The 25,409-nt window shown below is 41.8% G+C and overlaps 1 protein-coding gene across 1 annotated transcript; it reads left to right on the forward strand.

Annotated features, from left to right (window-relative positions):
• The first annotated feature begins 436 nt into the window (after positions 1-436).
• hsd11b2 (hydroxysteroid (11-beta) dehydrogenase 2) lies at positions 437-25,409 on the forward strand. The gene is made up of 5 exons (XM_069657198.1): positions 437-958; positions 13,241-13,453; positions 16,916-17,101; positions 19,222-19,359; positions 22,707-25,409. Exons 1-5 carry the CDS (start codon positions 676-678, stop codon positions 23,123-23,125), a joined length of 1,239 nt encoding a protein of 412 aa, XP_069513299.1. The 5' UTR covers positions 437-675; the 3' UTR covers positions 23,126-25,409.

Raw genomic sequence — 25,409 nt, forward strand, 5'->3', positions numbered from 1 at the left:
CTATGTTTTATGTATTTCATGATTCTGTTCTCGTTAAAATGTCTAATGGTTCTGAGGGCTCTGATGTTCCTGAAGGTTTTTTTTAATTTTGCACGTCTTATGTTCCTGATGGTTCTGTTCTTCATGTTAATGTTTCTAATGGTTCTAATGTCTCTGAGGTTTCTGACCTCTCGTCCTCATTTAACCTTTAAACACTAAAATCCAAAGTTCTGTTTTTATTCAAAGAGTTTGATTAATTTATCTTGATTGATTTATTATGCAGTAATCAATAGTTGATACCCATGATTATCCTGCGTGTGTGTGTGTGTGTGTGTGTGTGTGTGTGTGTGTGGGCTGCAGATTAGATGCAGGGCTGCAGCCTGTAGTCCCTCCTCCCCCTGCAGCTCTCCTCTATATATACACTGACAGAGTCGGAGAGAGAGAAGGCAGGGGACGAGCTCTGCACCGGCTCCACCGACACACTCAGTGTGTGAGAGAGAGTGTGTGTGTTCAGCAGAGAGGGAGCACGGCAGAGAGACACACACACTGACTTAGTTGAGAGAGCAGACAGAAATTACTTCTTTTTGAAGAGTTTTCATTTGAAGCAAAAGTAAAGAAGAGACTGTTTGACAGACTAATCACAGGAAGGTGAATCAGACAGGTAAAATCAGGTGACCCTCCTCTGACTTTCCTCTGATGATGGACGACTACACTCTTCCCTTCTGGATCTACCTGGGGGTTCTGACCGTGTTTGTCGGTGGGGCCATGAAGAAGATTTTGGCGTCCCACCTGAGCGCGGCCCCCACCCTGGTGGCCTGGCTGGGGGCCACGGTGCTGGTGGAGCGGCTGTGGGCGTTCTGCCTGCCGGCCGTGCTGCTTCTGGCGCTGCTCGTCCTCGCCTGCTGCATCTACTTGGCCACCAGGACCGGCCCTCCACCCACAATCCTGCCTGCCCACGGCAAGGCTGTATTCATCACAGGTAAGAGGAGGCTCCTCCCACTCGCTCAGGTGCATGTGTTCCCACTTTATTGCAGAATATAAAGTCATCTTTTACAGCTTGCTTTGTGGAAGTAAAATAGTGCTCTTGAGTTGTTACTGGCTTCAGAATCTGCAGGTTTGAGCTGTGTGTTTCATGCATTTGTTTGAATGTGCTGCTTTAGTTTATAAGTTGTGGAAAATAGTTTCAGCTTCTGCAGAAGCATGAAATCTAAGCGTGACACCTGAAATCAAAGTTTAGTTTCTCTTTTGTTCCAAAAAACTGTAATTTTCTCCAAAAATGAAAAAGCAAAAGCATCAAAAAGCATCATCTTTATCTGTAGCAATCATGAGAAACATGTCCGAATCTGCTCATTGAACAAATGTATCTTCAGCCTTTTGCATCTATAAAAACCTCTTGTTGATCATTCAAAACTTCATCTGTAAAATTCCTAACATTTTGTTGAGATTCCAGCTAAGATCCAAAGGTTTTCAAACATCCCAAATCAGTTCAGGATTTTAAAATCTGTGGAAATGTTGTAGAAATAAAGCTGCAGCCGTCAAACTGAATATTCACTGCATGCACAATCTGTAGATGTGAAATGTGTCTTTAACTCTGTAGATGAACCAGGCAGCGAGAGGTTAAAGGGAGTTTGGTAATCTTTTGTGTGAGTGTAAATGATCAGTCGAGGTCACGATGTACTGAACCCACTTAAAAAAAAACATCGTATCCCCGCTCAGATCAGGGAGGTGATCCGATCCCCCTGAGACTCTGTGTGAGTGTGTGTTGAGGGGGATAAACTTTGTGAACAATAGCCGTCTGAAAAGGGGGGGAGGGGGGATTCCCCTCCACAATAAAAGTCAAAGAGTGTGACATCAGAAGGACGAGGTCGGTGTGTTTACAGGACAGTTTTTGTCCCATTTTCTGCTATCAGAGTGTTGAGGAAGTGAGACTGATAAGAGGACTGATTAGTCTATGGATCAGTGTGTGTGTGTGTGTGTGTGTGTGTGTGTGTGTGTGTGTGTGTGTGTGTGTGTGCTTGTTCGCTCTGACATGTGAAGCCTTCAGCAGTGCTCTGTGTGTGGATCGTCCCTCCATGCAGACTTAATCACATCCCTTGTTGCCAGCTGGCTCGGGGCTCGCGGTGTGGTGGTTAACGAGGTAATCAGATCTGCAGATTAATGCGACTGTTTAATAACACCACGCTCGGCCTTTGTGTTACTGTACGCTCATGTAATCTGCACAGAAGGAGACTGTAAGTGGAAACTTTCCCAAACAGGTCCTCAGGTAACCTCCAGGTCAGAAGCAGGCGTCACCATGGAGGCCGGCCGACGCTTTGCTCACTCTGCTGCTGTGCCACCCGCGGTTACTTAATCCACATGATGGATGCTGTAATCTGTTTTTAATTTAAGAGCTCTAGATAACGGTCTCATGGGAAAATCAGGTGATTGTAATGTTTTATCAATTAATTGGTCTATAAAATATCAGAAGACTGGACTTCCCACATCCTTCATGACTTGAGAGGTTTGGCATATAAAGTTAACCGTCTCATCTTTATATCTGAGAACCAGAACTTTAGCTCAGGAATCAGAGAGTTTGCTCGAATATCCCCAAATGAAATCTAGTCTAGTTTAAGGAGCACAAAAGTCTGCTTGGAGAATCCGTCAGGAACGATGATGCAGTCAAACTTAAGTTGTCAATCAGGAATCTGGGGTTCAATTTCCTTGTAGAAAAAAAAGCATGTTGAATTATTTAAAGTAAAGTACCTAGTTTACATAACTTACATACATATTTTCACGACCTTTTCTCGACCTAACCAGGTTGTGTTGGTTCCTGAACATAATCAAACTGCAACCGTTGCCCAACTTTAAGTGTCTTTTATTGTTTGAAGTCCAAAACTCACAAAATATAAAATGTTTCTCAGTAATAATACTTTTATTTTGAAAGTCTTACCAAACTAGGCTCATTTAAAATGCTCGCGTCGCTGCTTGATTTTGAAAGTCTAACAAGCTATTGCTTATTTATACTTGTTAACTTGACTGCTTTATTTTGAAAGTCTACCAGAACTTTGGCCATTTATAAGGCATAATTTGCTGCTTTATTTTGAAAGTCTAATCAAACTTTGCTTATTTAAAATACTTACTTTGCTGCTTTTATTTTGAAAGTCTATTTATTAGTTCTAACTTGACAGTTTTATGTTAAAAGTCTAACCAGATAACGCTTACTTCTCATTAGCGACTAGACAACTTTATTTTGAAAGTCTAACCAGAGTTTGGACACCTTTATTTTGAAAGTCTAACAGGACTTTGCTTATTTATGATTGCTAATTCGACTGCTTTATTTTGAAACTCTGATTGAACGTGGCTTATTTATTGTTGCTAATTTGATTGGATAGTCCAGCACATGCAAAAAATGTGTATTGATGAGAAGGGTTAGCTAGTGGACTGCTGCTTATTGCAAGCTAACATGCTAACTAGCCAATAACATGCTAGGATTAGGCAGTCACAATCAATCTTTACAGATATTAGCCAACCAGGCAATTGTTTTTTTAATATATATTACGAATAATTTAGATCATGTTATATGTCTACTGCTTCGTTGGTTAGCATTTAATAACTACAATCCCCATGAGTCTTAGCAACAAATAAGCTTGTGTTGCTGCTGTCTTTTCTTGTTTTGTGTCTTTCATAAACCCTCTACCAGTGTTCACACGTCAGACATTTCAGACTTTGAACACAGGTGTGGTCCACGTCTCCACCAGTGTCCTCCCACGCAGGAAGGAGAGCTCGTTTGATCAGGAGGAAAGAAATCTAGGTTACACAAATATCAGCCGGACGTCAGTTCACACTCACACAACAAACCCCGAGAAACGACTTCTGGGCACCACAAACTTTACGCCTTTATGGGGCCTCAAACTGAGTTTTACCTCCTACCTTCACTGTGTGCAGTCACGTATGGAGAGAACTTACACTTACCTCCATAAATCATAGCTGCTGATTATGTAGGTGGCCGGGAGCTTTGGTCCTCGTAGGCAACTGTGAGCACCCACGGGCCATGGTGGAAAAACAAACCAGATAAATAGAAGAGTGGACACTGTTTTTTAACTCTAATATCAACCTTGTTCAGTTATATTTTAACATGAAACCATACTTAACCGTGTTTGCAGTGGGATGTTTACTAAACTGACATTAAACGCATCATTTTGCATTATGTAGTGAGCCACTGCCAGCTTGTGATCGGCTCTAATAACGGCACAATGCAACTGGAAATGAGGCTGCTGCAGTGACCACAAAACAAGCCATCCTTTTGAAGATTTATTTATGTTGCCAAAAGCCTATACACAGGAATATGACGTCTGTGTGATACTTCAGAGAAATTAGTGTGCACGAACATACTTCATGACACCCCTGCACAAGTCAGTGACCCCGTTTGGCCACCCCAGGTCAACAAAATGTGGACATGCGCCTGAAACCAAGACTGGTTGACTCAATCCAACTGGTGTTGATTTCTGACCGTGAACGTGGGTCTCGTGCCCTGCCTTGGTAATCCCAAACCAGATCAGCATGTACTGCAGACTAAGCTGTCTATTGGCCGAGCCGGAGAGCTTCAGGAGGTCGTCTGGTGCCATAGTAACACAGTTAAAGTGTTCGCACATGACCGTGTCAGAACGTCACCAGGCTGCACGAGGCCGTAACAAGCTACAGCCTGAAATCTTATAATGCATGCAAACACGACAGACAGCAGGGTTAAGGAGATTCGACAGGTTCACTTCCTCCTATGATAGACAGGCTCTTATGAATTTATATTTAAGGTCTTTTAGATGCATAATCTCTTTTCTTTAGAGCTGATGACACTTTGGAAGCAGCCCTGCACTCATGGCCATGTGAGATTTGGCTTCAATGAAGTGAAACAGGTGATATCCAAGAACAGATTTAAATCTGGTGCAGAGCCGAGATCTTAATCAACAGCTCGTTCTTAATTGGCTCTGCTGAAAGCTTGTAAAGGTCAGCCCGGGGTTACACTGGAAATAAGAGCAGAGGGTGAAAAAAAGGATCCAGTAAACCTCTTAGAAAGCTAATGAACTGATCTACAAAGAGCCACATTCTTCGAAGGATGAGGGTTGAAGTCACAGGGCTCGCTGACCGGGCAGCGCTGCGGGCTGGCGTCCTGCCGGCATGAGGAGGACACCTCTCAGAGCCGCTTTAGACTCTTCATCAGGGAGGGGAGGAGCTCTGTGGAGAGAAATGGTCCAAAGCCCTGAAGATCGATCTGTTCCAGACCTCTGAATCGGTGCCCATATCCTCAAAGTTTCCAGAGACTCAAAGAGGTCTAGTGTTGATCTGATGCAACAGAGCTTTGAGGCGGGTGTAAGAACCCAGGATGTTGTCGCTGCACAGTTTCCACTCAGACTTTTAAATCAACATGTATGTGATTCTGTGACAGGAACATCCTACGTTTAATCAGGGTGACCTGCTATCTCACATAAAAGTCAACTGTCAAGGGCAGGTAGTTACCTGTGCAGTTAGCTACAGATGCTAATCTGTGGGCTAGTTTCTTTGTTTACTATATTCAGAGTGAGAGACGAGAGTTTGTTCTTCATGCTCTTTTGTTAGTGTCATATTTTCACGAATCTTTTCAAAAGTGCCAAGTTATTAGGACACATAATTTCAACAAAATCAGCTCCAACTCAGCTGAAAGTATCCTCATGTCCTCTGTTGAATTGGGTACAACAGTTCAGCTTGTCAGCAACCCCAATAAATCCCCATACCAACACTAGCTCACCTGCCTCTCCAGCTGTGAGCCTCTGGGAGGTGCTGCTGCACAGCTCCAAGTTTTGCATTGTGGGCTTCGACATCTTGGTTTTTAGAGCCAAAGTGACCACATTTTGATGAGAGGGTGGAGCTGGGAAGGATTGAATGTTCTCAGCTAGAACTAGCAAGATGCTAATTTGCTAATTGCATGGTAATTTTAGCTCGCATAAAAAAGGCTTAAACAAAATGTACCTCATGGAATAATGAAGAGCTGGCAGCTCCGTGTTTTAGTTCAACCGAATGCTGATCAAGACATTTTTCAGGTCGCAGTGATAGCGACTTGTCAATTAAAATGGCAGCCCCGCCCTTAAGCATGCTTTATCGTCTATTTTACTCTGTTTTGGACTAATTAACATCATGCTGTGTTTAAGAAGACTTGGGACTAGAGATTGAGACCATGAACTCATTAGGAAAATGTCTACTTAGGTAATTAATCTTCTAAGAAGTAGGCAAATTTTCTCATAGGCTTCTATACAATCAGACGTTTAGTTGCCCCCTGCTGGCCATGAGAAAGAACGCAGGTTAACTTTATAAACCTGGAGGCGTCATCAGTTACTGCTGAACTGAAAAGCAACGAACATGTTGAAAAGTCAGAAGTTCAGCAAAGTTGTAAAATTCCTCTTTGGGGGAACATGAATATCATCACAATCCATCCAACACTTGTGGAAATATTGGAAGACCGGGATGAATAAATCAAAACGGTGGGACAGGCTGGCAGAGGGAAGCTTAGAAATAAAGATGAAGAGTTCAGATCTTTCCCGGCTGCTGCTCCTCTTGTATCCGTCGGTGGTTTTCCCCTCAACGAGGATCTCCGGCTGGTGTTCTCAGGAGACACTGACTCCAGGTCCAAAGGTTCCAGTTACACAGCTGCAGTCAAACCAGTCCAACAGAAACAAGAACAGAAATATAGCTGGTCAACTCTCCTAATACTACCGATCAGTTTTTTCTTTTCTATTCAACTGGATCTGTCTTTTCTGACGCTCCCTTCCTTTGATTGTTTCTTTACTTTCCCTTTTTTCTTTCTTGTTTCTTTCAATCTTTCGTATTTTTTCTTCCCACTTTAATTCTCTACTACCTTTTGTCTTCTTTCTAATGTCTCTTCCTTTTAAGGTTCCCTTCTTTTACCTACATTTCTTTCTTCTTTCCTTGTATTCCTTTTTTAACTTAATATCTTCTTTAACCCTTCATGTATTTCACCTTTTTTGTTCCTTTAACCCATTCAACTTCCTTTCTCTTCTTTCCTTTGTACATTTCATCGTTGTTCCTCTCCTCCTCTCTTTTCTGTCACCTCAGCTCAAAGTTTATAAAGACTTCAACTTAAATAAACAAACCAATCATAGTCGTGAGTCCTGAGAAAGTAACTGAAACACTCGTCTGTGATCGGAACCATCAGGCCTCAGTGCGGAGTTATGTAACAGAACAGAAAATGTTTACTGGAGATGATCGTCGCCAGTTATTTAAAGGTTTGACTCTTTGTTCCTCGTCCTGTCACATGACCTCTGCTCACAGTTGGACGACAGTTTGTTACGACAGAGTTTCCAAATGATGAAGCAACGACGACCTCCACCGCGAGTCTGTGTTGTTTTCACACGGAGAGGATGGCTGCAACAGAACAAACACCATGCAGGAACATTTTAGGAAATGTTGCCCAATATTCAGTCCAACATGAGAACACAACCATGTGGACTCAATCTGTGCTGATTTCAGAACAGTGGACCTCACAGCCCGTGATGTTCCCAACAGTCAGTTAATCTGTGCTCAAGGATCTATGATTTAGCACGCATTATCGCCCCCTAGATCTTCTCAAGGATTGTTAGAACCAATTCAACAACTTTGGAACCTTTCCAAATATTCTAGTGCCATCATTCATGATCCCTAAAACTTTTTTGAGAACCTTGAGTGCCCACATTTTTTCATCGAGGATGCCTAGTACCCCAGTAAGTGCCACCGGTACCGGACAAAGGACAGAACTTAAGGACGGTAAATCCTCATCAATGACAGAGGGAACTTCATACAAGAACCCTGCAAACAGTGTGAGGTAAAACACTCTGATTTAGAATGTTGTTGGGTAGAACGTGCTGAGAGAGAACTCTTTGAGGTACGGAACGCAGAAGGTAGAACAAACAGGGGTAGAGCACCAAGAATTGGAAGAACACTGTGAGGTGGAACACTGTGGTACACCATAATGGGATGGACACTTGGAGGTGGAATGCTAGGAACACTTGCACAGACAGGTGGACCTCAACCTTTTTGAGACAGAACATTGTTAGGCTGAAAACTGAAGTAGAACCAATGAGATGAAACTACGCGAGTTGGAACAGTTGCACAAACAAGGGTGGAACACTGTGAGGGGGAAATAGTGAGGTGAACCATGGTTGACCATTAGGAATCACTCAGAGGTGGAACATTGTGAGCTAGAATACTGAGGTAGAATATAATGAGATGGAACTCTTTGGGTTGGAACATTTGCTTTGAACACTTGGAGGCGGATTGTGTGATGTGGAACATTTGCACAGACAAAGGTGGAACACTGTGAGATAAAACACTCTGAGGTACAACATTGTGAGGCAGAACACTTTGGGGTGGAACTCTGAGGGGAATGACAGCACACATACAGAGGTGGAAAATTTGTAACCTTTAAGGTAGAACATTGCCAGGTTAAACACTGAAGTAGAATATTTGAGATGGAACTTGAAGGGGAACGGTTGAGGTGGAACATTTTGAGGTAGAACTGTGAGGTAGACCACCCTGAGGTAGAACGCTGAGGAACAACACGAGGTAGAATGTTTACTCACACAAAGGTGGAACACTTGCAATGTGAAGTGGAACTGAAAACTGAAAGTAGGAACATTGTGAAGTCGAAAATGTGCACACCCTGGGAAGTCAAACTATGTAAAGCAGAGCACTATGAGGTGGAACATTTGCACAGACTAAGAGGTAGAACTCTGCGGGGTAGAACTATATGTGGTCGAACACTTTAGCAGAGGCAGAACACTCTGAGGGAAAACAATGTGAGGCTGAGTGTTTGCACACAGTGAGAAATGGAACACTGAGTTCAAAGGACACATTAAACTTTAAAGGTTCTGCGTGAACTCTGTGTGACCCCTCATCACTCAGTGTCACGTATACATTCCTCTCTGTGTTTTGATGGTAGTGGCGACGTTCTGATTCTCAGTAATCATGGTTCTGTGATGACTTCCAGGTGTATCTCACTGCTGGATAATAAAGACATCCAGAGCGGACAGATGTATACAGACACGTGGCTCCTCCCTCCTCTCTGAAGTTCTTTTATAGAACAGTGAGTGACGTCTCACATGCTCGTCCTCGAGCACAAAGCACAGCAGAACAAAGGGAGGCTGAAACGTTCTCCTGGCTGTTGTTATTGACTTTAAACATCAACAATTGCCTGCTGGTTCTCATTTGTGATTTCACTTTCTGTAGATGAAATTATTTTAGGATCAGATTATGTCTTTCATCATCTGTGGAACTCCACATCATCAAAGTTTGTCTCAAAATCTTGAAACGTTCTCTCATAATTAAAACCTTTTCTCCTTTTTTAGTTTGTTTTTTAATATGACATGCTTTGATCCACAATTACTCTCTTTACTTCTCTTTTCATCACTGTTGAAAATGAAATCCCGTGGCCTGATCAGAGTCAGAGCGAGCCCTTCTGCCTGTAAACCTGTGAATAGTTGAATCTCTGTCTGGAGGGTGGAGCTGTTGTGTGCAGATGTTGCGGCCTCCTCCCAGAGACAGATGTGTGTTTTGACCTCTTATCTTGCTCCATGCATGTCTGTCTCTGCACAGAATCACGTTTATTTCTCCATGTGAGGGGCCCCTCGGAGCCCTGGCCTCGTTGCGTAACGCTGCTCATCCTCAGAGCAGAGATGACACGACCCATGGTTCAGCTGCAACCCCAAATCGTCTGCTTCACGGAGATAAATCTATTGTTTTGATATGGTTCATTTCCACATAGGGATGCTCCTGTGAGCTCGTGTTTCAGAGAGGAACCCCCGGCTGTCCTTACAGGGGCCCGACAGCCGGGTGGAGTTAGAGAGGGAGCAAGACCGACTTAGCCTCTGTCAGTCTCTCTGAAAACTGAGTCCACACCTCCCGCCGCCCTCAAAGCAAATATGGAGGCTTGCTGTGAGAGGTCAGAAGTGGTCGTGATGAAGAATGTAGGACAGTGTGTGGTCTTTACAGAAACCTGAGAACCTCAATTGTGCTGAGGTGCATGGTAACAGTCTCATTCAATTCATGACCAAAATATCTCTGTTCCTTAAACCAAAATTAGCTTCAGAATTCAGGGTCTAAATGACTAAAAGGTACAACAAGTTCTGGTACAAGTGCTGCAGCAGATGTGAAACTGCTTGTAATCCTTAGGGGCCAATTTGCCCGATCAAAGTACGTCCACTAAAGAACTTGTTTCTGCCTCTGACAGGCTCAGATTGTCTGACAACATTACAGAAAGGATCCCTGCAGAGATAGACCTTTTTGTTACAGAGGAAGGTCCTTTTTTTAACCAGAAACAGCCGTCACATTGATCTCTTCGATGCCACCAGACTCCATTGACAAAAACAGTAATTTTACCTTGCATAACACAGGAGTTGCTGCTCTACTGCTGCCTTGATTTATTAGTTTGTTGGTGTTATTGTGTGATTTTGGTTTTCCAAATGGTTTGTCTTACACACAATAACACAAAGAAACTAACTGATCAAGGAAGCAGTAGACCAGCAACTCTTGCTTTCTGTTTAAGTTAAATTACTGTTTTTGTCAATGGAGTTTGGTGGCTTTGAAGAGAGCGATGTAACGGCTGTTTCTGGTTTAAAAAAGCATCTTACACTTTAACGAAACGGTCTATCTCTGCAGGGATCCTTTCTGTAATGACAATTACATTAACAATCTGAAAACTAGAACGTTTAGTCGACGTACTTTGATTGGGCACATTTGCCCCCAAGGATTAAGTTTGCCTGTTTCATGACTCAAGTGATTTACTGGAACAAAAACAATGAGTCATTAAGAGCCCAAAATATGTAAGAAATCCAGCCCAGGTTTAAAAACAGAGCAGTTGCTCTTTAAGAACAAAAATAGTCTTGTTCTTTTTATTAGGACATTTATTTAATCCTAATAGACACAAACACTGTTATTATTGCCTATCAAACTGTCACAACTGTCAAATACAAACCACAGCTTAGCAGAGATGGATCTGAGGAGTTGGTAGGTAAAGTCAGAGTGTGTGTGTATGTGTGTGCGTGTGTGTGAATCAGGTGTACACTGTGTTTCTGTAACGTGGATCACAGTGCTGGTATTTATCTCTGGAGCCAGAGTTCTCTATTTCTCTCCTCGGGACGTGACTCTGGAAGTCCTCCAAGGACACGGAGTCAAGCAGCGTGCCAACGCCTCGCCAGCAGAGCTCTTTCAGACACCCGCCGCACAAAAGAACAAACAGAACAGCGAGTTCCGCAGCAGATCAGGTTGTAGGTGCTGGGACTTCTGGGAAACTGGGGAACGGAGGGGTACGTGATAGATCCCAGGGGGGGGAGTTGTTCATGAGGAACTCCCTTCTGGGAAAACAAATTTGCACGTGCAGACTCAAGCTTCTTCTTTTTGCTACTTCACAGGAAAGAAACTCCACTTTTCTGAGAGTGACTCAAGTTTATAAGGAGTTAAAATGTGACGACATCATAAATTCTGACAAGCAAGAAGAGTTCAGCAAGGACACGAGACCCAAACCTGGCCTGTATCCCTGTTAAACTTAAATTTACTCCCCTGCAGACAAGTACTGGCAGTTTGATCAAACGTTGGATTAAAACCCACATATTTACCGTTGTCTATGTTTGAGCAGGTTATGCAGCAGCAGTTGTCGGAGCTCTTTGTCCAAACCTGCAGCTGTCAAACAATCCGTCATAAACATTCACGGGGCAAAGAGCCCATCAGATCTGCAGCAGGAAGTTCAGGATTATGTCACAATCAGGTCTGCCCTGTTGGATGGGATACAGGTGAAAGTTGATCTGTGTGATTTCAGCATCAGATTAAGCTCCAACACATTGATCCAATCTGTTTCTCAGTCCCTGCCAGCCCTGCAGGAAGCTGCTCGTAACTCGCTCCGATGAGATTTGATCCTTCACTGCTGAGTGTTTATGGATCAGTTCTTCTGTTTGTTTGTCACAAACTTCTCAGCAGATTGTGACTGCTGCAGCACATTAAACGCTTTTATTACGCTGTAAAATCAGACAATATCCTACTGTTGTGACACTGTTAAACAAGGCAATAATCTACAGTTGTGACACTGTAAAATCTGATCAAAAGACTATAAAATCAGACTACAGTCTACTGCTCTTACACTGTAAAACAAGATTATAATCTACGGGTGTTACATAGAACAAAACATTTCATACTGATGTTACACTGTAAAACCAGATTATATCCTTCTGTTGTTACACTGTAAATAAGACAATATTCTTAAATGGAACAATTATCGACTGTAAAATCAGTTGTAAACAAAACAATAATGTAACATTGTCATACTAGAAAAACAGCCGGGGTAAAACTGGACCATGTCCTGCTGTTGTTACACTATAAATCTAGACAGTTATCTAAAGTTGCAAAAAGGTACAACCTGACTAATGTACACTGTAAAACAAGACAATCGTCTGCTGTCGTTAGCAGCCAAAGTTATGTAATTATGACTCAGTGTTAAACGCTGGCTGAGCTGCACCTCTGCGCTTCCAGTGTAATCAATCAAACTTGCAAAACCAGGTGTAAGATCTTTCAAGTCAGACGTGTGCAGCTTTTGTACAAAAATTAGTCATAGTGTGTTTATACTATTTAGATCGTTTTACCGGAATAACTGGGTTTGAGAGCGAGAACAAGATAAATCATGTTTCAGTTTAATTTTGCAATACAATTATGTAATAATGACAACGCAACAAAACTTCAGGCCACTTTATTTTAAGTCGTATTGACCTTATTTTACATAACACCTTTGTTATGTAATTTAATTTGAATCTGGTTGGTAATTTCCGTCCTCGGCTGAAGTGGCGGTTGGGAAAGTTTGCTGTCACTGGCGATTCTCCGACAGCAGATAATAGTCACGCTTTCTGCTGTTGGCGAACGTCCTGTTTGTTCTTCTGTGGTGTTCACAGTAGATGTGCTAAGTGCTTTTGTGTGTTCACAAAGAATATTGTGTGCTGTGGTCAAACATCTGCCCCTCTGTAAAAACATATTGCCTCCCTTCCTGCCATGTTAAATTTGTTCTGGAGCAACATCTGATCATTTTTTTAGCTTCCAAAAATCCCCCATATCTTCCCGTAAAGCAAAGTCGAGGCTGCCTGCACAAACAGTACTGTTGCTTCATGTTGTGTGTAGCTGCAGGAGGTGCAGGGATATTATGAAACTATTTCAACACCAGAGAAGTTCTCATCTTTAATTGTGTGATGATGTGATTCACTGGAGTTCCTCTGTATCTCTGCAGGTTGTGACACTGGTTTCGGGAAGGCGACAGCGAAGCATCTGGACGGTCTGGGCTTCGAGGTGTTCGCCACGGTGTTGGACCTTTCGGGAGACGGAGCCAGAGAGCTGCAGAGGACCTGCTCGCACCGCCTCACCCTCCTCCAGGTGGACATCACTCAGCCACAGCAGGTCCAACAGGCGCTGCTGGACACCAAGGCCAAACTGGGTCTCAAAGGTAAAGACCGGCTGCTGAAAACAAGCTGTGGGGTGCATACATCAGGCATTATTAGATTATGATATTTCTCATCTACATTTACATTTAGTTTCAGTTATTCTGAGAAAAATCTGACATGTGACTCATTAATAAACACTGATTACACCTCATTTAGCCCCAGTATTTGAGCAATATCTTTGCAGCAACTTTAGATTATCTAAGGAGTATCTGAGCCGTGTCAAAGCACATATCTTCAGGAGAGTATCTGGGGAGCATAAAAGGAGTAACGGAGCAGTATCTGTTGAGCATCTTGGAGTATATCAGCAGCCGTATCAGAGCGCAACCTGAAGAGTATCTGGGGAGTATCCGAGCAGTATTTGAGGAGTATCTAAAGAATTTATGAGGGCTATCTGAGGAGTATCTCAGAAGTATTTGAGCAGTATTGATGGAATATCTGAGGAGTGTATGAGCAATAGTTTAGGACCATCTGAGGACCATCTAATGGGGCATCTAAGGAGTATCTGAAGGGTATCTAAGGGGGTATTTAGGGACTACCCGAGCTGTATCAGAGCAGAATCTGGGGAGCGTCTAAGCAGTATCAGCGGGGGAGGAGTATCTCGGGGGGAGTATCCAAGGAGTAACTGAGGATTATCTGAAGAAGAGTATTAGAGCAGTATTTTAGGAGTATCTTGGGAGTATATTTGGAGTATCTGAGGAGTTTATGAGAAGTATCTTAGAAGTATCAGAGTAATATCTGAGGAGTATGTTTGGAGTAAAAGGGAGTATCGTAGGATAAACTGGGCAGTATCTCAATACTATCCCAGGAGTATTTGAGGAGTGTTCGTTGTTGGTGGTCTCTGATGTTCCACACACAGATATCAGAGCACACACACACATACTCTCCTGGGTCTCTGATTGGCTCAGACCTGCAGCTCCCACTGGCTTTGTAATTAGACAGCTCAGACCGCTGGCTTTACCTCAGAGTCATTTAAGGACAAACTGTGTGTGTGTGTGTGTGTGTGTGTGTGTGTGTGTGTGTGCGTGCGTGCGTGCGTGCGTGCGTGTGTTTGAGTGAGTGGGCGGGTGGTTGTAATAAAAGAACAAGTAGGAAAGGTCACTAACACACACTCCCATGCACTCTATCTGGAACAGTGCTTGGGTGTTTGCGTGTGTTTATTTGTGTGTGTGTGTGTGTGTGTGTGTGTGCATGCGTGTGCGTGTGTGTGAAGGCTATGATTGGGTGGCAACTTGACCTTGTGCAGAAAGGTGTGACAGCAGATTTGTTGTTATAACAGGCTTTTCACTATCGAAGGTAACATCACAGTTTCTAGATAATTAGATCAATAAATCAGGAGATAAAAAGTGCTGTTTATTATTATTATTAGTAGTAGTAGTATTAAAAATATTATTATTTGATTACATTAATATAAAAATAAAAACAATTGTGTCTAAAAAATATATAAGAGATAATAAAAATAAGTTTGGCTAATTCTGTGGAAAATAAAAATAAAACAGATATAAATAATTAAATTATACATAAAAACATACATTTTAAATAAAAAAAAAGTAAATTATTAAGAAAATATTGCAAAAGGAGTTGTAAAAATATTTATTTTTTATTTTTTAAAGTTAATTATTTAATTAATGACATTATTTTACTAAAAATAATCAAGCCTTGTTAATCATTTATGTGTAAATTTTTGATTTTGGTATATTTCTTCCTGCTACTTCACATAAATACAAATTTAAATAGAGAAACTAAAATAGCAAATAGAGAATAAAAAGGTATAACATGTGCAGAGTATACTCTACTATTATGTGGATTCATCTTAAATTTATGTTTAAGATATTTTAGATTATACAACAGTTAGTTCTGACCAAGTCAAAGGTTTTCATGAGTGCTGATAGAGAACAACATCACTGGGACTTTTCACTCTGTGTATCACTCCGCCTCAGCCAGGTGTTCTGAATACTCAACGTTACAGCAGACTGTGTGAGTCGACACCTTTCAAGCTGGTACCTCTGAATCACACAGCAGACTCTTATCTCACTGGTTGATGATAAATTAGAACATACAGATGAATGTACATGATAAAAAACAGCTGATCTGTGGTAACCTGGAGACACAGACTGCAGGAGAATGTTTGGGTTGCTTGGCAACAAAAGTAAGTTGTAAGTTGTGGAACTAGTTGAGTTGGTGGAGATAAAAGTTATCTGTTGTTGATCAATACTTTTTCTCCTTAGATAAAGCCATGATGTTATCCAGGAACACATCGTTCCCTCTTCTGTGACAATGCTTACATAATCATATTTTAAATATCAGGTGTTATAGCAGAAGTTATATAACCATAAAATTATGATGTAATATTTGTTTTAAGCTAAAACAACTCCTGGTTCTTTTCAAAATAAAAGACTGTACTGCAGTCATGCATGTGATTAACTGCCTCTTTGCTATGAATGAACAAAGTTTACTCTGTACAGACAGGAAGTCACCTGGGCGGGCCGTTCAGGTGTTTGACCGCCTGCCAGCCTGGATGTTCTTTTCCTCGTTATCATTCATCAGCTCGGGAACAGTTCAGCCTGAACAAAGCTCCCACGGCGGCTCGTTAAACAAAGCGTGGGATTCTGGGTCATTGCATGAGGGCGAGCGAGGCTTGTTTACACTCGCAGAAGAAGAGAGAGAGAGAGAGAGGTTGATCTCATGGTGTACTACGGCTGAATGTGTTGACTTTGAGATTACAGTTGTATCTGTGCACAGAGTCCGAGCTGACTGCAGGGCAAAGACATGCAGACGTTACATAAAGACAAAACATTATCAGGATCACATGTTTGTAGATTTAAAGTCGAGGTGAAACGGCATTTCGCTCGCTAGCTAACTGACCGAGCGTTCTTGGTGCTCTGCGGCTAAATGTTGCGGATTGATTGGTTGAAATTGTTTGGTGCTAATTTACGTAAGCACGCGTGAAATTTAGTTTTACAGGAAGAAAAAATGATCTGATTTTGATATAAGAATACGAAGAAATTGTTTTTCTGTATTTTTTTTGCCTATATTGTCAAATAGATGCACAATATTACTGGGGATGTGATCTAAAAACATTTTTCATTTCACCTCGACTTTAAGGAAAATACACAAGAAATGTGACTAATTGTTGACTCTGTCGGCCCTCTGAGAATTGTGCAATTTTCCTCCAAAAAAACCCCCCTTCTTATTTACATGATATTCTGATATATTAAGTTAACTATTCCACAGTCTTGTCATTTCATATTTACGCCCTGTAAATGAGGATGTATGTGTTTATGAATACAGATAAATACAGTTTAACACCTTTAAAAGCGTGCAACATTAAATATGCTCATTGTGGGTTCAGAGCAGCGTCGACACATCCCCTGTAACTGGAGTCTGCTCTGGTCCCGCCCCGCCCCCGCTGTATAAACGCACCTCTAATCTGTTGTTGTGTGTGTGTGTGTGTTTGTGTGCTGCAGGTCTGTGGGGTCTGGTGAACAACGCCGGCGTGTGTGTGAACTTCGGAGACGCCGAGCTGTCGCTGATGTCAAACTTCCGCGGCTGCATGGAGGTCAACTTCTTCGGGACCCTGAGCGTCACCAAGAGCTTCCTGCCCCTGCTTCGACAGGCCAAAGGTCGCATCGTCACCATCTCCAGCCCCGCCGGTGTGTGTCTAACACTCACACATGCAAACACACACACACACACACACACACACACACACACACACAGATGCTGCAATAAATCTTAATTGAATGTTCCAGAACAACTGAACTAAGGTGAACTGACTGCTGCCTTCAAACAGCCAAACCAAACAAACAGAGCTGCTGCTCGTCTCTGCCGTCTGTTTATCCAACTGAGTGCAACCAAATCAATCACCAACGTTCGTCTCCCCCACGACAGATTTATGTGCTCGGCAGGTTCTTAGGTTTCACTAATATTTAGTGCCATATTTTTGCTTTCATCCTCTGACACTGGTCGGTCATTATAGTCATCAAAGTCGTATCATTGCTGCTGGCTGAAACAATCTACTGAAGCTATTCCAAAACTTTTTGTATCTATTCGTTATTTAGATCCTAAAATATGTCAAAACAGGCCTCGGTTTAAAAAAACTGCTGCAGCTAACTGGTCCATTCATGGCTGAATTATCTCACTGGCTTACTGTATTGTCTAAAAAAGTTTCAAAGCTGAATAATCTCAGTTGAGATATAAATCAGTCCCTACTGGTGCTAAATAAAGCCAGCACATAACCTGTAAGTTGAATTATTTGATCGTATCATATCCCTGGTAGGACCTGATTCATGTGTCAAAAAGACTGCAGATTGTGCAAATGGCATCCCCAGAATTTCAAGCAACTGCATGAAAAGAAAGACACAAAGAAACGTGATTATATCGTTTTCACTGATCTGCACCTTCGCTGGAACGTATCTGAAAACATCTAAGCTATGACAGATATGTATGCAAAGAGAAAGCATGCATACGTTGCATGGTTTCTTTGTCTAATCTGTTGCAGTTGCAAGAATGCAGGGTTGGGTATAGGCTCCTTAGTGAGCTGCAAAACTTCCTCCAAACACCATCACAGATGCACGACAAAAAGGCACTTTATTCATGACAACATTTTTCGGGATCTTTGGATCTAATTTTGTCAGTTTATGGAGAAACCTCAAAATAGAATCCCTCAAAGACCTATTGTGTAAAGTTGCGAATATTGTCCGTAACACGACCTACAATAGTATCATATTTTGAGCATTTATTTCAGTTAGGGCTTTGAACCATGACATGAACAATCGCTAATATCAGGTTTGGTTAGTTCCCTTATAAACCTGACATGTCTGATATGTGTTTCTGGCAATAAGACAGTTCAGGTGAGTCTTTTCCTGGAACATGTTCTCCTCACAAAGACTCCTTTATCTCAGTGCCGGAGGGGGAAGCTACAGATTTATACATACTATAATTAGAGGCATGAATCTCCTCCTCCTCTCCTCCTCTCCTCCTCCTCTTCCTCCTCGAGCTTTGAGCTGATTCTGGAACCTCTCCTGGCTAAACGAGCATCTAACCTTGTAAACCATTGCTGTCATTCATCGACATTTTGACAATGAAATTATGAGATTGATCAGGTCCATTAAACTCTACTTACTTTATAAGTTCTTCTAAATCGTTTAACAATATGTAATGATTTAAAAAAGCTCAGATTGTTATTCCAAGTGTTTGTTAAAAAGGATTTCAAAACCAGAAACGGCTGTTACATCACTCTCTTTAAAGCCACCAGACTCCATTGACAAAAATAGTTATTTTACCTGGAAGACCACAGGAGTTGCTGGTGGTGTTGCTTGATTGGTTTGTTTGTTTGTGTTACTGTGAGTTACAAAAATAAGTATTGTGTAAGACAGAGTGACCATTCAAAACACACAAAGACACAAGCACACTATCTAACTGCAGCAGCAGACCAGCAGCTCTCATGTTTGAGGACGTAAAATTGCAGCTTTTATCAGTGGAGTCCGGTGGCTTTGAAGAGAGCAAAGTAATGGCTGTTTCTGGTGAAAAAATCATCTTCCTCTTTAACAAGAAGGTCTCTCTCTGTAGGGATCCTTTCTGTAATGTTGTCGGACACTTACAATAACTATCTGAGGTGCACATAATCCCCCTAGGACTACGTCAGCTACCTCCAACCTGATGAATCCATTCAGAGGAACATACAAGTAATTTTGTGGAGGCTGAAACAGATTTAAGACAGAGCTCACTGGTCAGTCTGTGTGTGATGATGACGTTGTGCCTCTGTTTTCAGGTGACCAGCCGTTTCCCTGCCTGGCTGCATACGGAGCGTCTAAAGCAGCTCTCAACCTCTTCATCAACACTCTGCGACACGAGCTGGAGCCCTGGGGTGTCCACGTGTCCACCATCCTGCCCTCCTCATACAAGACAGGTAACAGCACACCTCCACACGTCCACCCTGAGCTCACAGCACTGCAGCGCTCCAGCTGGTTGCACTTTGCATCCATCCACCTGTTTTTATGCATATTTTCATGCTGCGCATAAAATACAACTCAGTGGAAATTCACAGAAAAGGTATCTGAATGTGTCGAAAGGTTTCCTGTAAAATCTAAATGAGTTGCTAAAGCAAATTGTTTCACTGGCAGCCATGGAACAGGCTGTAACGGCTGCAATGTTATCCTTGGGAGGAAAGGCGCTCAATTAAAGTACATCACCAAAAGTGTTTTTTTAGCACTGACAGGCTCAGATTGTTATTCTCAGTGGCTGAAAACATAAATGAGCGGATCCCTACAGAGACAGAGAGGTTTATTTAAACCAGAAACAGCCGTTGCATCGCTCTCTTTAAAGCCACCAGACTTCATTGACAAAAGCACTAATTCTACCTTGCAGGGTTGTTGCTGGTAGTCGTAGATTATTTATGTTATTGTGTGACTTTCTTGGTTTCAATGGTTAGTTTGGATCTACAACAATATTTCTAAAGCACACAATAAAACAAAAAAAACAACTGGTTGTGGCAAAGCAAGACCAGCAACTTCTGTGTTCTGCTGGGTAAAATTACCGTTTTTGTAAATGGAGTCTGGAGTCTTTGAAGAACGGGATGTTACGTCTGTTTCTGGTTTGAAAAAAGCATCTTCACTTTAACAAAAGGTCATTCTCTGTAGGGATCCTTTCTAAAAGGTTGTCAGACATCTGAGTAACAATCTGAAGCCGTTGATTGCAAAAGCACTTTAGAACTTTTAGTTCTTCTATCCAGTGCATTTATCCCAAAGGATTACATTGCAGACATTGCTGCAAGTTTCATGGCAGCTAGATGAAGCAATCGTCTGGTGCAATTCCAAAACTTTTTTAACCCATAGGTCATTTAGACCCGCTTATTTGAACTTGGGTCTAAAAATACTGAAATTACCCTTCAGTGCGCTCAAAAGCACATGAACAGTAGAAGCTTCCCATCAGTGCAGAGATTGAACCCTCAGGAGGAGGTTATGGGAGGCTGTGTATAAAACTTTAATAGTTCACAGGACAAACATTTTGTTAGGGGTTGATTGAAAATCCAAACATTGGACTCCATTTCCACATGACACAAAGGAGGTTACAGTTGGTGATGAAGGGAAGTGCCGAGGTGAGAGACAGCCAATGAGATGGTTATTGATCCTGATCGGTCAGGACCAAACCGCACTCCTCTTCCTGTCGCTGTTATGTCCTCTGGGTGGTGTATATCGCGGTTTGGCCCCATGCTAAACACGATGACAGGTCTCCTGCTGAGGAGAACGGTCTTTTAATGAGACCACATGTGGGACGGACCATCTGTTTTCACACACTCACACAAAGTACAAAATAAATTGCTGACATTTAGATTTTGAAACTCCTGCAGGATGCAGGGATGTGATTAGAGGGCTGGAGACACACAGAGCCAGACTGTTGGCCAATACTCTTCTTCTCCTTCGTCTTTTTCTGAGAGTTTTAATTCTTGGTGTTTTCTGTTTTGCAGTTGTTGTGTTTGAGAGACTTAACCAGTGAATCATGTAAAAATATAGAGCAGCCACAAAGGCCAGTGGGCGAAGTAGTATTTAGATAATCGTGTGATGACTCACTGGACGCAGCTCGGCACACTTTATCCTCCTGTTCTCTGTTTAATCCTGAAGGAACAGGTTTGTGTTCAAACTCTTAATCCTGCCGTTTCTCTTCGGGGTTTTGGAGCAGCTCCGTTTGGCCGACGGCCGACTGAGTCAATGAACTTTATTCAGAGATTGTGTTGACGTCCTGCTCGCTGCACCGACTCTGGTGCTTCACACATAACACTGTCAGCAGCTCAGTTCTGCTGACTCACACAGGCAAGAGTAATAAATATGTTTCAACATGCAGCAAGAGTCTCTGCTCCAACTTCTAAAACTGGGAAACTGCTGAAGTGTGAATTTTAATACATCTCTTTACATGAAACAGTGGACTACGACCAGCATACAGTCTCAAACATAGACGATATATAGAAGTGGACGTAGCCACCATGATGTGGACTACTTTTGTGGACTACTTTTTTGACGCCTCGAGTTTGGCATTGTGGTCATCGTCGCCATCTTGTTTTTTTGGTAACTGACCAGAGATGTTTATTTATTAGACTAAAGACGCTTCAGAGCATGTGGAACGTAGCAGACTCGCCAATCGCCTAAATTGGGTTACTTAAAACAACAACTGTTACGACGGCAAGCTGTCTTTTCTTCTGGGAAAAGCCAACAACAATCTTGACTCACATGCACAGGCTGCCACAAATAAATTCATGCTTGAGAAACACTGAATGAGCTAACAGGTGAGGCATGTTGAGTGCTGAAATCGATACCAGCTAAGTGGTGCTAACATGTAAATACAACAGAATTTGAGTCATCTAAAAAAGCTGTGACTTCTCCCCCTCCTGCCTGGGAAAGCGTGAATTAACTGACCTGATGTAAAACATGTTAAATAAACTCAACATCAACAGTGTTTAGTTTCACTGTCGTTAAGGCCTTTAATTGGTTCCATTACAGATGGCTCAGCTCGACACTGACCTTCATCATGGTTCACTTTGTTCTCATTAGTACGAAAAAGAAACCACCTGGACGTAATCAAGTCCAGCCACTGCTTGGCCAACTTGTCCCTGATATCTAGAACCTGCCAAGAACCTGCGTTAGCTTCGGTAACGAGCTCAGCTTTTGCCAAAACACAATGAAATCATACTTTCAGACAACTCAGGAATGTAACCAAGATAAGAAGAAAGTCATCTTTTATCAATACAGAGGGGATTATTCATGCTGTTGTTCTAATGATTGTTTCGCCTTGTTTACCTGCCTCAGCAGCCAAACTTCAGCAGGACTCTGTGTCCAGATTCAAACCAACCCATTTTAAAATCTAGTAATGAATTACAAGGCTTTGCATGGCCGGGCGCCAGAGTACATGAGTAAACTTAGCGCTAACTGTTAACTCCTTACTGTCCAGAAAGACCTCTTAGAGCTGCTCGGTTCAGCTTGCAGGTTAAAGTCAAGGCGATCGCGTGTTTGCACAACTTTCAAACAGCTGTCCAGTTAAATTCGATGTGCTGACACTGTTTCTGCTTTTAATTCCAGACTAAATCTAGACTTTGTGCAACCACCTTGTGCATTACAGTGTCTCTTAAACTCTTAAACAATGCATGCTAGGAAGTCTATTAAAAAATGTTTTTATAAAGCTAATTGCATTAAAAGTAAAAGATTAATGTATTGGACTTAAATCCTGCATGATGTTTTACAGTGTTTTTTTCTGTGCTCTCTGCAGGTCAGTCCAGTAACCATGCCTACTGGGAGCACCAGCACAAACAGCTGCTGCAGAATCTGTCTCCGGCGCTGCTCGAGGAGTACGGCGAGGAGTACGTGACTGAGACCAAGGATCTGTTCCAGAGCCACGCCAGCCAGGCCAACCCTGACCTCAGCCCCGTCATCGACACCATCGTCCAGGCGCTGCTGTCGCCGCAGCCGCTGACCCGGTACTACGCGGGGACGGGCGTCGGCCTCATGTACTTCATCTACAGCTACTGCCCCTTTAGCATCAGCAACCGCTTCCTCCAGAACCTGTTTGTGAAGAAGAAGGTGATGCCGCGTGCTCTGAGGAAGCAGTCCGGCTTCGACCTGAACCTCAGTCTCCACAACAACAACAACAACAACAATAACAATAACAATGAGGAGAAGCTAAAATAGCTGTGAGACTGTAGACACTTCCTGCAGCCATAGAGGACCACTTCTGTAATGCACTCATAGAGCTGTTTCCTTTTGTATTTTAAACTGTTGAAGGGATCATAGTGATGCACCAAAATGGTTTCTGTTTGTTTCTGGTCCGGCCTCGGGACGCCCCCCATCACCACCACCCGTTTGGACGGCGAGGACACACCTGGTGGTCAGGGGGCGGGGTCTGTTAGAGGTAGCGGTGCAGCCACAGGTCGATCTGAGGGATGAGCTGCACTGTACACACACCGAGAGTCACTCTGACTTCATGTGCCTTCATCACAGCAAGATGAAAGATGGTGTATCGGCAGGAAGAATCGAACACTACAGCAGTTTGTTTTTAATACTTTACACAAAAATAAAAAAAGCCAAAAAGTAGCTGCAGACAAACATCCATCAACTTATTGCACATTTGATTACATCCTTCTTAAAAAACTGGGTCTTATTTTATAGTTTAAGCTTCAATCTGACCAGAGGAGTCGCCCCCTGCTGGTCATTAGAAACGATGCAGGTTTAAGGCACTTTAACATTGGATTTATTTTTAAAAGTAACAGGCTATGTTCACTTTTAACAGTCTATGGTCAAGATGCAGTGACATCATCAGCAACGGTCCAACCCTTGTCGCCCACTCTGGCCCGAGGCTGATCAACTGCTGCTGCTAACTTAAGCCAAACTAGCCGTCGGGTCTGGGCCAGAGACGGCAAACAGCTCGAAGCGCAATCTTCAGTTTACATCTCAACATTAGAGCTATCACACAAACCAGATCCTGAAGAACTCCTTCTTGGAATGTGAAACGACATATTGTCTTTAGTAAGTTTGAGACAAGTCACAAAAACTGTGGCTTTGTGTCCTCGAAGGCGTGTCTGATGATGTCACTACGTCCTTGGCTCTTAAAGTGAAATAACGATTAAAATAAAACCCAGGTTGAAAATAAAAAAAGCAGATTTATTATATTATTTGAACGTAAGTTGGATTGGATCTTGCACTACAACAAAAATACTTAAAAAACTAACTAAAAGCATGATGTAGATGTTTAGCATTAGCTGTTAGCATCGAGTATATGGGAGCACTGAAACGAGCACGCTCAGTAAAACAAACTGCTGTAGTGGAACCTCCGACCATCATCTCACTTTTTTATTTATACATTTCTGACCTTTCTGAACACATTTAAAAAACAACATATACTGAAGTGAATATACCTGCACCTGTAATCTCTGAGTCTGTGCATCTGCACCGTTTGTTTTCTGCATCAAAGCCACAGGAACACTGACAACGAATCCTTTCAAAACAAAAGAACACAATGTTTGTTTTATTCTCACAAAACCAAAATATAGAAACTTTAACATTTGATTTTCACGCCCACATGAATGCAATCCTGTTTGGGAATCTAACCTTTAGAATAAAAGCACAAAGTATTGAATAGTTCTAAATATTAAACAGGACGTAAACCAGTGACCCTGTTGATGAATCAAGATTTGATTATATATGATTATATTTTACAATTTTATAATAAAACAGATATTTCTTCATTTTTATCAGAGATTGAAACTAAATTCAGGTTTTTGTAAATACACAAAAAAATATATTTTAATAACTAATGTTTAAAATGTGCTTTTATTTTAAAGATTAGACCGAGTGTGACATCATTTAACAATTTTCTCTGCTCGTAACTATCTCTTGTTTTTCAGCAGATAACTCGATAATTCAGATTTTGGTTTGAACATTTTAAACAACAGAAATATTTTTCAGATTGTTTCTGTGTTTTGGTGTCGTGATGAAAAAAGATGCACAGACCAGTTTCCTTCTTATAAACACTGAGTTTATCTTCATATTGAGGATCTTTGAACGTTACGTCATCTTGTTTTATTTTTATGATTCAATATATGAAAATAAAAAAGCATGTAGCAGTTATTTTATTTAGCTGTGATGAATCCAACAAACCTCATCGTTATTCCAAATGGAGCAGGTCTTTTTATCGTGGTGCAGATAAAAGTGTTTGAGAGGGAATATTTTTGATATATATATTTGCACTTGTATGTTCAGTGAGTGTGTTGTGCTCTGTGCAAACTGTCCGTCTCTCATCAGATCCTCCAACATTATTATTTTGCTTTTCAGCCCATGTTTTGTTTTTGAATCAAACTATTTATGGCGTCTTGTATCTTTTATCAACACTTAAACTGTGAATTTTGTATTTAAAGAAAACGTAAAAAAAAAAAAAATGATGTAAAATGTTCTCTTGGATCATTCTTTGATAGAAATA

Source organism: Semicossyphus pulcher, unplaced genomic scaffold (assembly GCF_022749685.1).
Source record: "Semicossyphus pulcher isolate SPU_LCO1_2020_fin unplaced genomic scaffold, fSemPul1.0.p SCAF_1, whole genome shotgun sequence".
In the NCBI taxonomy this organism is placed as follows: domain Eukaryota; kingdom Metazoa; phylum Chordata; class Actinopteri; order Labriformes; family Labridae; genus Semicossyphus; species Semicossyphus pulcher.